Raw genomic sequence first — 15,579 nt, 5'->3', positions numbered from 1 at the left:
CAACACACACACACACACACACACACACACCTTTCAATAACCATTATCACCCATTATCATGGCCAGAAATATGGTTCTGTTCTGTCTTGTGAGCAGCACGGTGGGTTAGTGGTTAGCACTGTTGCCTCACAGCAAGAAGGTTCCTGGTTTGAAACCCATCAGGGGCCTTTCTGTGTGGAGTCTGCATGTTCTCCCTGTGCTTGTGTGGGTTTTCTCCAGGTACTCTGGTTTCCTCCCACAGTCCAAAAACATGTATGTCAGGTTGATTGGTGACTCTAAATTGCCCATAGGAGTGAGTGTGAGTGTGTGAGGTTGTTTGTCTCTATGTGGCCCTGTGATGGACTGGGGACCTGTCCAGGGTGGACCCCTGCCTTTCACCCAGAGAGAGCTGGGATAGGCTCCAGCAGGTCCCTGGGACCCTGGTTTAGGACTAAGGGGGTACAGATGTTGGATGGGTGGATGGATGGATGGATGGATGGATGGCTGGATGGATGGATGGATGGATGGGTGGATGGGTTCTCTCCTGTGCCTTCCAGTTCATCATCCATTAATGTGCAGCTGTGGTACGTAGCTGACCTCTAGTGAGAGATGTCAAATAGTCGTTTTAGTGCTTAAAAAGAAAAAACCAGGAACTATCTGTGTTCCTTATTGTAACGTCAGTGAAGAACTGGAAACACGTCCCAGTAAGTGACATTATCAGCCCACGTATGCAGATTAGAATTGTTATTAACAAACTGACCACATTCTGCATCCTTGGTGGAGACGTGCACATTTAGGAAGTGTGTTTTGGACTCTGGATGTGAAAGAAATTCCAGTGCCATGTATGGACGGCAGGTCATGAGTCCAAAGGTTCAGTAGCTGATGTTTCCCACAGTCTCTCGTCAGCTCCCAGCTGCTCAGGGCTTTTGTCTCACAAAAGAGCTTAACACCGCTAGTAGTTGTGTTGTGCACCAAAAGCTACAGGAGGTATCTTATTATATCTGCTTGTACTCTTTATTGTTTATCTGTGCACACACAATCATAGGAGAGGAGCCACTGACTAACTGCTAACTGGGCACTCATGCAATGAAGGAAATATCATTCACACAGTCTTGACCTTGTTTCTACCTGCAGATCCGGTCTCAGATGTGACCATCAGGGCCAACGTGTCAGAGTTTAACAGCACGGTTCTCACCTGCTGTGCCAAAGGCTCGTTCCTCAGGTTCTCCTGGACCAGCGGCACTACATGCATAACGGTGGACGACGCACGATTCACCACTACAGAGGTGAGACTTCATGTGTGTGTTGAATACACCAGACGTCAATTTGAACTGGACCACGCTGAAAGAGAGAAACACCACACATTAGTTATAAATGTGGATTGTTTTCTCACATCATTGTCATTTAAGCAGCTATTTATTCACTCTCCTAACCATTCCAGTGCATAACGTTCACTGCAGGAAGAAACATCCGGTGCACCGACAATCAGTCGTATTCAGGCCTCAGACCTGGTTGGTCCCTGGAGGTGAAGAGGAGTGCCCCCTTCAACCTCACCGTCATCTGTGAGTACAGCTGCCATAGCAGGGCTTTGAAATAACGATAAAAGACCTGGATGTTCAGACTGTACGATGGAAAATAGAAAACATACCTGCCTTCTTGGGAAACAGACTAAAGCAGAGGAAAACTCAAGTCCTATCTGATCAAAAAATTCATTTCCTAAACCTCAGCCCTGCTGGTGTCGTCAGTGCTCCCCCGTCAAACATGCAATTGCACTTCTGGACCAGAAGATGTCGCCATTAAATCATTTTTTCAGTGTTGAAAGCTGTTCACTAAAATCAATGCCTTTTACAGCTCCTTCAACCCCAGCTCCACCTGTGCTGACAACACCACCTTCAGCTACACCTGGTAGGTTGAAAACCTAATTTTGGTATTCACATATTCAATGTTACCTAAAGTCCCTGAGAAATAATCCAATAGAAACAATACAAGTTAAAAAAGCGAATGAAAAAAACAGAAAAGTTATTGTCAGTGTCACCTCATGTCTGTGAAAATGTCAGGTGCTGGTAACCCAGCGGCAGACAGCTACACCTGGTACAGGAGGACTGAGTCCAGCTCCCGGGTGCAGGTGGGCTCAGGACAAGTGCTGTCCTTACCTTCCCTGGAACTGTCTCAGGCTGGACTCGACCTGTGCCAGGCCAGGAGCCTGTTGGGAAAAAACAACAAGTGATTTGCTGGTGGTGGTGGATGTTTCAGAAAGTGAGTGTGGAAGGGAATAAATTAGAGAGGAGGACCACTGTAGGAAAAAGTGATGATAGTAGAAAACATGTTAATAAAATAATGACAAATATTTAATAGGACATTTTCTAAATTGAATTTTTAAAAAAAAGACATCACAATATATATCAATGTGCTTCCCTGTCTCCCACAGGACAACAGGAAGAAGAGGAAGGTGAAATAAGAGCAACATCCTCACATGCTACCACAATGTTTTTAAATAAAGGTTTGAAGCTTGTATTGTTGACTTTGTGAGGACGAGTCTCAGCTTTAACCCAAAAGATAGTTTGAAGATTAAGACTTTAGTTTTTAAGGTCATGTTTCATATTCCATCCATTATCTAATGCCTACTGCTGCTCTGCAGGGTTGAGAGGGGACCATTAGGGTCATCTCAGGACATATCCTTTGTTAGCAGATGGAGTTCACTCAGTTTTCATGGATTTGTTCAAGTCCCAAAAATGTTCACAGGTCAAAGGTCACAAAACGTCTTTTGTCAACGGACCTTGGTTGGCTCCTTTCGATTTCTTTATTAAAAAACATGGAATTATTATGGATTATGAATAGATGGTGACAAGCTTTGATATAAGGAATTTGATTTCCATCATGATTATTTAAAATCATTGGCCACAACAAAGGTGAAATGTAAACTCTGCTTGAAATTGTGATATAAGTAATATACAGTAGTTGATCTATAGACTCTGTTTAACTGATGTGTGTCAGTGAACTGTATCAGTCTCTGCAGTAGTTTCCAGCTGCAGCAGTCAGTTCAGTTCCTGTTCAGTCTGACTGAGGGAGGTTTTTGTACGACCATTTTTCACTGTGTGAAAACACCCTGACTGTTGATAGCATGTAAACTCTTACAGTAATAAACTGCTGCATCTTCAGCCTGGACTCCACTGATGGTCAGAGTGAAGTCAGAGTTTGATCCACTGCCTGTAAAACGATCTGGAGTCCCTGATGCTCGAGTGCTAGACCAGTAAATGAGCAGCTTAGGAGTTTCTCCATCTCTCTGTTGGTACCAGGATAAGATATGTTTATTGTTGTGAACATAAACATCCTGACTGGTCTTACATCTGATGGTGACGGAGCCTCCCAGAGCAGAGCTCACTGCTCCAGGCTGAGTCACTGTGACCTGGCCTCTGGACTCTGAGGACACAAAGAAACAAAAACATAAAGCAGCCTCATGGTTTTGTCGGCTTCATTTCACAGCGACGGATGTTCATAGAGGAGAGGAGTTGGATTCTCTGGACTTTACCTGTGAAGCAGCAGCAGAGGAGAGTCCAGATGAGGACGGAGATCAGAGTCATGTTTTTGATGAGGAGGATTTCTGTGGCTTCTGTTGTCATGAAGGACAGCTGTCAGTCATCCAGTGTTCAACTCTCAGGACTATAAACTGTCCCAGAGCACTGGAGCATGGTGCTGCTGATGCAAAGTGGCTCTCTATGGAAATGTTCTGACTGAGTCCACCAGGGACTTGGATCACTCTGATCAGGCTGATGATCAAAGGATCAACAGATCTGTCAGTTCAGGACTAAGAACATTTATCTGGATTTGGATGCATTGAAGACTTTACCAGAGAGAAGATCTGTCCATGTTGTATTTCAGTTTCAGAGAGGATCATATCACATTCTTAAAATTACAATGAAAATTGAAATCATGTTTGGTCAGAAAATGTTTTACTAACTTTTCTGTTTCAAAGTCAGAGAGTCGTGTCTACAGTGAGAGGATTTTCTATAATCACTTGTTTAAATCAGTGTGAGACATGTTTGGTGGAAAAACCAGACTGGTTTAACTGCTAGAACCAAAAAAAGGTTCTTGTATCAACATTTTTATCTTTAGTACTGAAACCTGCCTGTTGCCATGGTTCAGCAGTGATGCCTGCCTGTTGCCATGGTTACTCTGCTCGAAGAGGGAAGTCAAACACTGAAGACCAGTTTCATGAAAATTTTTATTCTAAACACAGAGACAGAGTTGCAAAGAATAGAGTAAAACCATAATCAGAGTAAAACCAATAGTCCCCCAGAATCAGATCAGGACTGGGAACACTGGTCTCTCCTCAGTTCCACCGTGACAGGACTCTGGGAGCCCTCAAGGGCCTCACAGGTCACATTTCCATAGAGAGCCACTTTGCATCAGCAGCACCATGCTCCAGTGCTCTGGGACAGTTTATAGTCCTGAGAGTTGAACACTGGATGACTGACAGCTGTCCTTCATGACAACAGAAGCCACAGAAATCCTCCTCATCAAAAACATGACTCTGATCTCCGTCCTCATCTGGACTCTCCTCTGCTGCTGCTTCACAGGTAAAGTCCAGAGAATCCAACTCCTCTCCTCTATGAACATCCGTCGCTGTGAAATGAAGCCGACAAAACCATGAGGCTGCTTTATGTTTTTGTCTGTGTGTCCTCAGAGTCCAGAGGCCAGGTCACGGTGACTCAGCCTGGAGCAGTGAGCTCTGCTCTGGGAGGCTCTGTCACCATCAGATGTAAGACCAGTCGGGATGTTTATGTTTCAGGCAGCAACCACTATTTAGCCTGGTACCAACAGAGAGATGGAGAAAGTCCTAAACTGCTCATTTACTGGTCTAGCACTCGAGTATCAGGGACTCCAGGTCGTTTTACAGGCAGTGGATCAAACTCTGACTTCACTCTGACCATCAGTGGAGTCCAGGCTGAAGATGCAGCAGTTTATTACTGTAAGAGTTTTCATGTTATCAACAGTCAGTGGGTGTTCACACAGTGAAAAATGGTCGTACAAAAACCTCCCTCAGTCAGACTGAACAGAAACTGAACTGACTGCTGCAGCTGGAAACTACTGCAGAGACTGATACAGTTCACTGACACACATCAGTTAAACGGAGTCTATAGAGCAACTCACTGCAACTTAAACTTAAATTTATATTTATGTATATATCACCCATATCCTGTCAAAGACATCTCAAGATATTTAACAAAATAAGACAATACAATTTAAAACAAAATTTTAATCAAAATTCACTGCATAAAAACACAACATGCAGGTGTAAAAATGATTCTCCACATTCAAAGTCCCCACTCATCAAGTACAGTAAGGAGACTTATTTCAAAGCCTGAGAAAACAGGAACCTTTTAGACTCTAAATCTATGGGGAGCTTATTCCAAGGTTTAGTTGTGAAATAGTAAAAGTAGCTTCCTCATGCTTCGCTGTGGGCTTCAGGTTAATTAGCAAATTCTGATTCTGTGATCTCAGGCTTCGTTTTCCTGTGTATCGCACTAAAAAGTATCTTAGATAATGAGCTCAAAGATGCTTTAACAGTCAACAATATACTGTAATCCTATAGCCAATCCTAAAGAGACAGGTAACCACTGCAAAGTCTGAAGAACTGGAGTAACGTTCAGTTTTCCTAGAGCTTGTTAAAACTTTTTTACACTTTGTAAATGTTGAAGCCGTTTGATTGACTTTCCATGAAGACCAGTTAAAATACTGTTACAGGGGTCATGTTGTGTGGTGACAAAGGCATAAATGAGTTTCTCACAATTATGTGTGGACATTAAGACCCTGAGCCTGGTAAGTTTCTTTAGATTGTTAAAGGCTGAATTAGTTATGGATTTAATGTGATTATTAAAATTCATATCAGAGTCCAACCAACCTGTAAGATTCTCAACAGGTTTTTACATTTTAGAGTTGATGGGGACTAAAGGGCCGAAGTATCAATCTACTACCTTGTTTACAATATTAATAACATCCATCCATCCATCCATCTTCTGTACCTGCTTCTTCCTGAAAGCCAGGGTCACGGGGATCTGCTGGAGCCTATCCCAGCTCTCTCTCGGGTGAAAGGCAGGGGTACACCCTGGACAGGTCACCAGTCCATCACAGATAATAATAGCAATAATACTTTATATGTAATGCACTTTACAAACAGCTACAACTGACACAACGTGCCATAAGGAACCATAAGGAACGACAAAAAATAGGCAAATAAAAGCAGAAAAAACAAAATAGTTAATAGATATAATAACATACAATAAATAAATAAAAACTATAAAAGATAGAGAGGAAATTAGTCATGCCGGTCCAAAAGCCAGAGAATTAAGACAGATTTTGAGTCGGGTTTTAAATAAGGGTAGTGTAATGGCCTGTCTAATGTGCAGAGGCAGTTTATTCCACATCCTGGGGGCAAGACCATTTAAAGAGCTAAAAACAAATAAAGAGAACTTTAAATTGAACCCTAAAATACATAGGCAGCCAGTGGAGTGAGGCCAGGATCTGAGTAATGTGCTCATCTTTCCATGCTCCTGTTAGCAGACGTGCAGCAGCATTTTGAACTAGCTGGAGTCATGAGAGATAAGACTGGCTAACACCAACATAAAGTGCATTATAGTAGTCCAGCTGAGATGTAATAAAGACATGGATTACCATTTCAAAGTGCTGCCTGGGCACTAGGGGTCTTACTTTTGCCAAGCGCCTTAAAATCAGTGGCCTGAAATGCGATGTCAGTGGGCCCAAGTTAACAGGGGGAGACTTGCAGGAGTCATTGGGGTTAAACAGAATCACCCCTCTCTTGCTATCATTAAAATGTAGGAGGTTCAATGCCATCCAGGCTTTAATGTCATTAAGACATGCAAGGAGACATGTAATAACAAAGCCCTTCTTTTGCTTCAAAGGTATATAGACCTGGGTGTCATCTGCATAGCAATGGAAGGGCACTCCATGGTGGCTGAGGATGGAACCCAGGGGGAGCAAATAAAGTCAAAAGAGCAAAGGCCCGAGACCTGAGCCCTGTGTAACCCCACAGGACAGATGAGGAATCAAAGCCTGCAAGACGCACAGAAAAAGTTCTATCTGCCAAGTACGACCTAAAGGTGACCTAAAGGTGAGATAGTAAGATGTGATGGTCCACTGTGTGAAAGGCAGCAGTTAGGTCAAGCAGGACAAGGATCACAAAGTCACCAGAATCAGTTGGAGAAAGTTATTGCACATCTCAGAGGAGGCTTCCAAGCAGGCAAACTGTGGGGTATGAAGAACAGAGTCAATGGTATTAAAGAGGACACGTGGATTATGACGGAAGAAATTATTTTTGAAAAATGCTGTGTTCTGGCCTCCTTAACAGTGTTCTGGTAGTTCCACCAACAGCCTTTCAGCATTTGAAGCGACACTTGCAGTTTGTCCTTCCACCTGCATTCAGCTCTGCGATACTCCTGTCTGAGTCTCCGCGTTTTGTCATTTAACCAGGGCTCACATTTAGCTTTTGGCTGGTTAATCTTTAATGGAACCACTGAGGTCAGGATGATCTGGCAGGATAAGTAAAACCAGGCAGTTGGGTCCTCTGTATAAGAGGAAATGAAATCAGGGGGAGGAAGAACCCATGTGAAAGCAGCAGAGAACCGACCAGTAGTGAAAGGGTTAAAAGTCCAACAGTGCCAAACAGGTAAATGCAGGTGTTACTCACTACATTTAGTAACTATACTTTTAAAAGAGTTTGTCTGGAAACGAAATGAAAACCAAAAAAAAAGAAAGAAACTAAATTCAAGACAGAGTTTTGTGGACATTTGACATGTCAGATAAGAAATAGCTATTCCAAGAGTCAAATTGATCCATATTTAGTTTGGCATAAAGGGAAATACATGAAACTATTTCAGTTTGGTGACAAATGAATTATAGGACAACTGAGGAGACAGAAAACTGCTTTATCTACTGATTTTATAACAAACTGAGAAAGGGACAATGAGCGTATTGTGATGTATATTAGGAGGTCATCAGCATAAAAGCTGATTTTGTGATAGTGTGAATTCAAAGATGATCGTGGATTTTCAAATGGAACCAACCAGGTTAAATAAAAGTGCAAAGGGAAACGATTTAAATATGTCTAATGATTCTTAGTAAGCTATCTATAAGTTCTATAGACTCTGTCTAATTGTGTGTGTGTGTGTGTGTGTGTCCTCAGTGAACTGTATCAGTCTCTGCAGTAGTTTCCAGCTGCAGCAGTCAGTTCAGTTTCTGTTCAGTCTGACTGAGGGAGGTTTTTGTACAGCCATTTTTCACTGTGTGAACACACGTTGACTGTTGATCTCATGATAACTCTGACAGTAATAAACTGCTGCATCTTCAGCCTGGACTCCACTGATGGTCAGAGTGAAGTCAGACTTTGATCCACTGCCTGTAAAACGATCTGGAGTCCCTGATGCTCGAGTGCTAGCATCATAAATGAGCCGTTTAGGACTTTCTCCATCTCTCTGTTGGTACCAGGCTAAATAAGTCGAACCATACACATCCTGACTGGTCTTACAGCTGATGGTGACGGAGCCTCCCAGAGCAGAGCTCACTGCTCCAGGCTGAGTCACTGTGACCTGGCCTCTGGACTCTGAGGACACAGAGACAAAAACATAAAGCAGCCTCATGGTTTTGTCGGCTTCATTTCACAGCGACGGATGTTCATAGAGGAGAGGAGTTGGATTCTCTGGACTTTACCTGTGAAGCAGCAGCAGAGGAGAGTCCAGATGAGGATGGAAATCAGAGTCATGTTTTTGATGAGGAGGATTTCTGTGGCTTCTGTTGTCATGAAGGACAGCTGTCAGTCATCCAGTGTTCAACTCTCAGGACTATAAACTGTCCCAGAGCACTGGAGCATGGTGCTGCTGATGCAAAGTGGCTCTCTATGGAAATGTGAGCTGTGAGGCCCCTGAGGGCTCCCAGAGTCCTGTCACAGTGGAACTGAGGAGAGACCAGTGTTCCCAGTCCTGATCTGATTCTCGGGGACTATTGGTTTTACTCTGATTATGGTTTTACTCTATTCTTTGCAACTCTGTCTCTGTGTTTAGAATAAAAGTTCGTATGAAACTGGTCTTCAGTGTTTGATTTCCCTCTTTGAGCTCAGTAACCATGGCAACAGGCAGGCATCACTGCTGAACCATGGCAACAGGCAGGTTTCTGTACTAAAGATAAAAATGTTGATACAAGAACCTTTTTTTGGTTATGTCAGTTAAACCAGTCTGGTTTTTCCATTAAACATGTCCCACACTGATTTAAACAAGTCAGTGTACAAAAACCTCTCACTGTAGACATGACTCTCTGACTTTGAAATATGAAAGATTTAGCTAAAATTTTACTCATGTTGTGTCTGACCAAATATGATTTCAAATTTCATTGTAATTTTAAGAATGTGATATGACCATCTCTAAAACTAAAATAAAACATGGACAGATCTTCTCCTTGGTAAATTCTTCAGTGCATCCAAATCCAGATAAAAGTAATTTGCTTAGTCATGAGCTGACAGATCTGTCGATCCATTAATAATCAGCCTGATCAGAGTGATCCAAGTCCCTGTTGGACTCAGTCAGAACATTTCCATAGAGAGCCACTTTGCATCAGCAGCACCATGCTCCAGTGCTCTGGGACAGTTTATAGTCCTGAGAGTTGAACACTGGATGACTGACAGCTGTCCTTCATGACAACAGAAGCCACAGAAATCCTCCTCATCAAAAACATGACTCTGATTTCCATCCTCATCTGGACTCTCCTCTGCTGCTGCTTCACAGGTAAAGTCCAGAGAATCCAACTCCTCTCCTCTATGAACATCCGTCGCTGTGAAATGAAGCCGACAAAACCATGAGGCTGCTTTATGTTTTTGTCTCTGTGTCCTCAGAGTCCAGAGGCCAGGTCACAGTGACTCAGCCTGGAGCAGTGAGCTCTGCTCTGGGAGGCTCCGTCACCATCAGCTGTAAGACCAGTCAGAATGTTCGTGTTTGGAGCAATTACCATCTCTTAGCCTGGTACCAACAGAGAGATGGAGAAACTCATAAGCTGCTTATTTACTGGTCTAGCACTCGAGAATCAGGGACTCCAGGTCGTTTTACAGGCAGTGGATCAAACTCTGACTTCACTCTGACCATCAGTGGAGTCCAGGCTGAAGATGCAGCAGTTTATTACTGTCAGAGTCAACACTACATCAACAGTCAGGATGTGTTCACACAGTGAAAAATGGTCGTACAAAAACCTCCCTCAGTCAGACTGAACAGAAACTGAACTGACTGCTGCAGCTGGAAACTACTGCAGAGACTGATACAGTTCACTGACACACATCAGTTAAACAGAGTCTGTAGAGCAACTCACTGCAACTTAAACTTAAATTTATGTATATATCACCCATATCCTGTCAAAGTCATCTCAAGATATTTAACAAAATAAGACAATACAATTTAAAACAAAGTTAAAACAAAATTCACTGCATAAAAAAACAACATACAGGTGTAAAAATGATTCTCCACATTCAAAGTCCCCACTCATCAAGTACAGTAAGGAGACTTATTCCAAAGCCTGAGAAAACAGGAACCTTTTAGACTCTAAATCTATGGGGAGCTTATTCCAAGGTTTAGTTGTGAAATAGTTAAAACTAGCTTCCTCATGCTTCGCTGTGGGCTTCAGGTTAATTAGCAAATTCTGATTCTGTGATCTCAGGCTTCATTTTCCTGTGTATCTCACTAAAAAGTATCTTAGATAATGAGCTCAAAGATGCTTTAACAGTCAACAATATACTGTAATCCTATAGTCAGTCCTAAAGAGACAGGTAACCACTGCAAAGTCTGAAGAACTGGAGTAACGTTCAGTTTTCCTAGAGCTTGTTAAAACTTTGTACAAGTTGAAGTTGTTTGATTGACTTTCCATGAAGTCCAGTTAAAATACTGTTACAGGGGTCATGTTGTGTGGTGACAAAGGCATAAATGAGTCTCACATAATTATGTATGGACATTAAGTCCCTCAGCCTGGTTCTTACCAGAGTCCAACCAAATTCCAAGATTCTCAGCACAGGTTTTTCCATTTTAGAGTTGCTGGGAACTAAAGGGCTGAAGCATCAATCTACTACTTTGTTTACAAATACAATGAACTTAGTTTTTTCCTTGATCAGTTGGAGAAAGTTTGATTTCATCCATGAGTTTATGCAAGAACCTTCATAAATGGTCTAGCAGGGCATTACCAATCACTGAGAAGGACAGATAGATCTTAGTATCAGTAGCATGATTGTGGTATTCAACATTATAGTCATGAATGATGGAAGTGTGTAAAGATTAAAAAGAAGCACAATTGAACTCAGTGGGACCCCATAGGCCATGTGGGGTCCCACATAGAGGAACTATAACGAGCCAGAGAGACAAAGTATTTTCTATCTTGAAGATATGAGCTGAAATTGTGCAGTAACATCCCCATCGACCAAACAAGATTTCAAGTGTATCTAGGATGGTGTGGCCCACTGTGGCAAATGTTGTTTTAGCTTCATCAGTATTTAGATGTATAGAGTGGTGCCTGTTAGGTGGCAACGAGTGGCAGCAGCTCCTCTGTTTGTTTTTTTGTTTTACGCAAGTTTTGATGAGTTTTTACTAAATTATCATCTGTTAATCCAAGTCAAGTCAAGATGTTTGCTTTTTCTCTGATAATGGATGAAAGTGGAGGAGTTGGGATCTTCTAGTTCCTGTGGAAAGACATATGGAGGTTATGGAAACTGCATCAGAAGACATACGTTTCCGTGGCAATGACAATGGAACAACTGTTGGCTCTCAAGAGAACAAGTCTGCTTCTTGGAATAAAACCTAAAATCCCCCAAGACCTGAGGAGGTGTAGGAGGGGCTGGAGATGTAAACCATGTCTCCCAACAATCATTATGGGGAACGTGAGGTCACTCTGCAACAAAGTGGATGAACTTTCTGCTTTAGCTAGCAGCCAGCCAGAGAGTTTCATTGATTCAATTTAATACTTGTCAAGTATGTTGGGTTTCTAACAAAAATATCTATAGTTTTTCTACCTGGGATATAAATGTGTGAATCAAATTTAAAAATGACGATTTAAATATTAATGTGTTTTCATCTATATTATGTATTTTATTTTGGGGATACAAGTTTAAACGTAATAACAAACATGCTGTAACTATCTAGTTTTTTTTTAGGCTGCTCCAATGAGGGGTTGCCACAGCAGATAAATGTAATTGTAATTTCAGCAATAGAAAAATGTTGAGGTACAATACAGAGAATAAGTTTTGGTGTCACATTAAAGTTAATTTCTTTCTGAAGCATGTGCAATGTGACGTGTGAAAAGCCTCACAGGACTGAGTTTTTCACAATACATTGTGACATTTGTGACTATACTTTTAAAAGAGTTGATCTGTAATTGAAATGAAAACAAACAAACAGTTAGAAACTAATTCGAGACAGAATTTTCTACACATTTGACATGTTAGATTAGAAAAATCAAACCCAAGCTTCTAATTGATCCATGATTAACATAAAGGTAAAAACTTTAAACTTCATTATTTCAGTTTGGTAAACTGGAATTATAGGCCAAGTGAGGAGGAAGAAAACTGCCTTTAGGGATTATATAACAAACTGTAAAAAGGTAAAATGAGGATATTGTGGGGTAAATTAAGAGTTATCAGGACCTGATTTAACCTGAATAAATAAAAATATAAAACAAACAATTCAACTATATGTACTAATTCATTCAAAGCACATACAGCATATACAGTAGTTGATCTATAGACTCTGTTTAACTGATGTGTGTCAGTGAACTGTATCAGTCTCTGCAGTAGTTTCCAGCTGCAGCAGTCAGTTCAGTTTCTGTTCAGTCTGACTGAGGGAGGTTTTTGTACGACCATTTTTCACTGTGTGAACACCCACTGACTGTTGATGTTGTGTTCACTCTGACAGTAATAAACTGCTGCATCTTCAGCCTGGACTCCACTGATGGTCAGAGTGAAGTCAGACTTTGATCCACTGCCTGTAAAACGACCTGGAGTCCCTGATGCTCGAGTGCTAGCATAGTAAATGAGCAGTTTAGTACTTTCTCCATCTCTCTGTTGGTACCAGGCTAAAAGATGTTCATTGTTGTGAACATGAACATCCCAACTGGTCTTACATCTGATGATGACTGAGCCTCCCAGAGCAGAGCTCACTGCTCCAGGCTGAGTCACTGTGACCTGGCCTCTGGACTCTGAGGACACACACACAAAAACATAAAGCAGCCTCATGGTTTTGTCGGCTTCATTTCACAGCGACGGATGTTCATAGAGGAGAGGAGTTGGATTCTCTGGACTTTACCTGTGAAGCAGCAGCAGAGGAGAGTCCAGATGAGGACGGAGATCAGAGTCATGTTTTTGATGAGGAGGATTTCTGTGGCTTCTGTTGTCATGAAGGACAGCTGTCAGTCATCCAGTGTTCAACTCTCAGGACTATAAACTGTCCCAGAGCACTGGAGCATGGTGCTGCTGATGCAAAGTGGCTCTCTATGGAAATGTTCTGACTGAATCCAACAGGGACTTGGATCACTCTGATCAGGCTCATTATTAATGGAAGACAATCTTATTGGGAATATTTTCCAAACCTATACTGCAGGATTTTGGATTTATTCTCCGACAGTTGCTCAAAATGTCTGAATTATTTTGTACATTTATTGTTGAATTAAGAATTTTTTTTTTTTGAAAATAATGGAAAATATATTCAAAATACTGTATGTGAAGCCATTGTAGTTATTTTTTATTTCATGTGGGACAAATAGTTTTCAACAACTGTTGAGTTTGTTTTTTTCAGACTCAAAGAGCCGAGTCTCTGCACTGAGAGGTTTTATACGACGCCTCAATCAGTTTGTATCACTGTGGTACACGTTCGGTGGAGGAACCAGACTGGAGTTTGGATGTAAGTTTCTGCACAAATACTAAATATAATATTGTAAAGTGACATTTTAAATTCTGTTTTTAATGTTTCTGTCTGATCAAACTTTCATTTATATTTGTAATTTGTTTAGTATTTATGGTTTTATTCCACCTCCTTCATGAAGGTGAACTCAGAGCAGTTTGATTCAACTTGTTTCTACAAATTTCTACAAATTTCTGTCATGTTCAAATTTAAACCACTTCCACAGACACTGAAACTCTATAATGATTAAGAAAATCTGTAGATTTTCCATCACAATAACTATTATCACAGTGACTTTGAATTTGACTTAATCTAAAAAACAGTGAAGATAAAGATGGATATTTGAAAATCTACAAAACTGTTGTTCTTGTGTCACGTTATTTTAAATATGTCTTGAAATGATGTGAACAGTTTGTTAAACAATGACTGAAATCAACATGAAGTTCATTCAGGTCATTTTCTGTGTTTGTTTCTTTCACTAAATATTTGAATGTAAATATTTTGGATGTTTTTGATGATCCAGTTTTGTATCGTCTGTAGTTTGACATATTTCAGGTCAAACTGTGAGCTGACGGTCTCTGTGCTGATGTGCATGAGAGGTTTGTTAAAGGGAAGTGAAACAATGTGTGAGTCAGTGACTGGTGGAGCAGAAAACCATCTGACACAAAGTCCTTAAAGGAGAAAATCCACTCTGACACAGGAAAGGTGTCCAGGTGTGTGCTGTTTGATTGACAGCTGTGTGGTACCTGTGCTCTAAGCCGATCGGTGTCTCCTAGGTGATGTCCGTCCCACCCTGACGGTGCTGGGCCCCTCCAGCCAGGAGCTGCAGCAGGGGAAGGCCACGCTCATGTGCCTGGCCAACAAGGGCTTCCCCTCAGACTGGAGTCTGGCCTGGAAGGTGGACGGCAGCAGCAGCAGCAGCAGCAACTGGGAGGAGAGCAGGAGCCCCGGGGTGCTGGGGAAGGACGGCCGCTACAGCTGGAGCAGCACCCTGAGGCTCCCTGCAGACCAGTGGGGGAAGGTGGGCACCGTGACCTGTGAGGCCACCCAGGGATCCCAGAGTCCGGTCACAGAGACACTGAGGAGAGACCAGTGTTCCCAGTCCTGACCTGACTCACTGGGACTGTGATACTGGTTTTACTCTTAAACTGTCTCACTTTGAAAATCTCTTTCTATGTTTTTTTCTTACTTGCAGATATGTTTGCTAGTTTTCTGATTGTGTCAAAGTTTCCAGACTAATAAAGATCTGATCATCAAATCAATTCTGTTTCACTGTCATTTATTTATTAGGTTATTTTAACATCAAAACACACAACACATTTGATCAGCATATAGCGACACAGAGGGATCAGGGAAAAACTACTTTCAAATAAAAATATTTTTACATGTGAACAGAATCTGAAAGAGCTGACAACAGACACTATGATGGACTTTCTTTTCAAAATAAAAGCATTAAATGTTTAATCCAGACATTCAAAGTCTAAATCAACATCATGAGAAAAATTAAATTAAAACTTTTTCTTTGCTGTTGTTTGGAGGAGAAACACCTCATTCTGTTGAACATCAAACCAACAGAAAAATACACGCAACAATACAAATCTGTGCTTTGTTAATAATGTTGGACGTACTACATTTACTCATCTGAAAACTGCAGCAGATCTGTTGTTAC

General features: G+C 41.5%; 1 gene segment (V, D, J or C); it reads left to right on the top strand.

Moving 5' to 3' along the window:
- Positions 1-4,504: 4,504 nt before the first annotated feature.
- LOC113126870 (Ig kappa chain V-III region MOPC 63-like) lies at positions 4,505-15,172 on the top strand. The segment is given in 4 exon segments: positions 4,505-4,556; positions 4,664-4,982; positions 13,873-13,910; positions 14,687-15,172. Coding segments are annotated over 4 exon segments (741 nt in total).
- The last annotated feature ends 407 nt before the right edge of the window (positions 15,173-15,579 follow it).

Source organism: Mastacembelus armatus, chromosome 11, assembly GCF_900324485.2.
Source record: "Mastacembelus armatus chromosome 11, fMasArm1.2, whole genome shotgun sequence".
Classification (NCBI taxonomy): Eukaryota; Metazoa; Chordata; class Actinopteri; order Synbranchiformes; family Mastacembelidae; genus Mastacembelus; species Mastacembelus armatus.
Note: the sequence above shows the minus strand (reverse complement) of the source record. Positions and strands in the feature narration are given on the sequence as shown.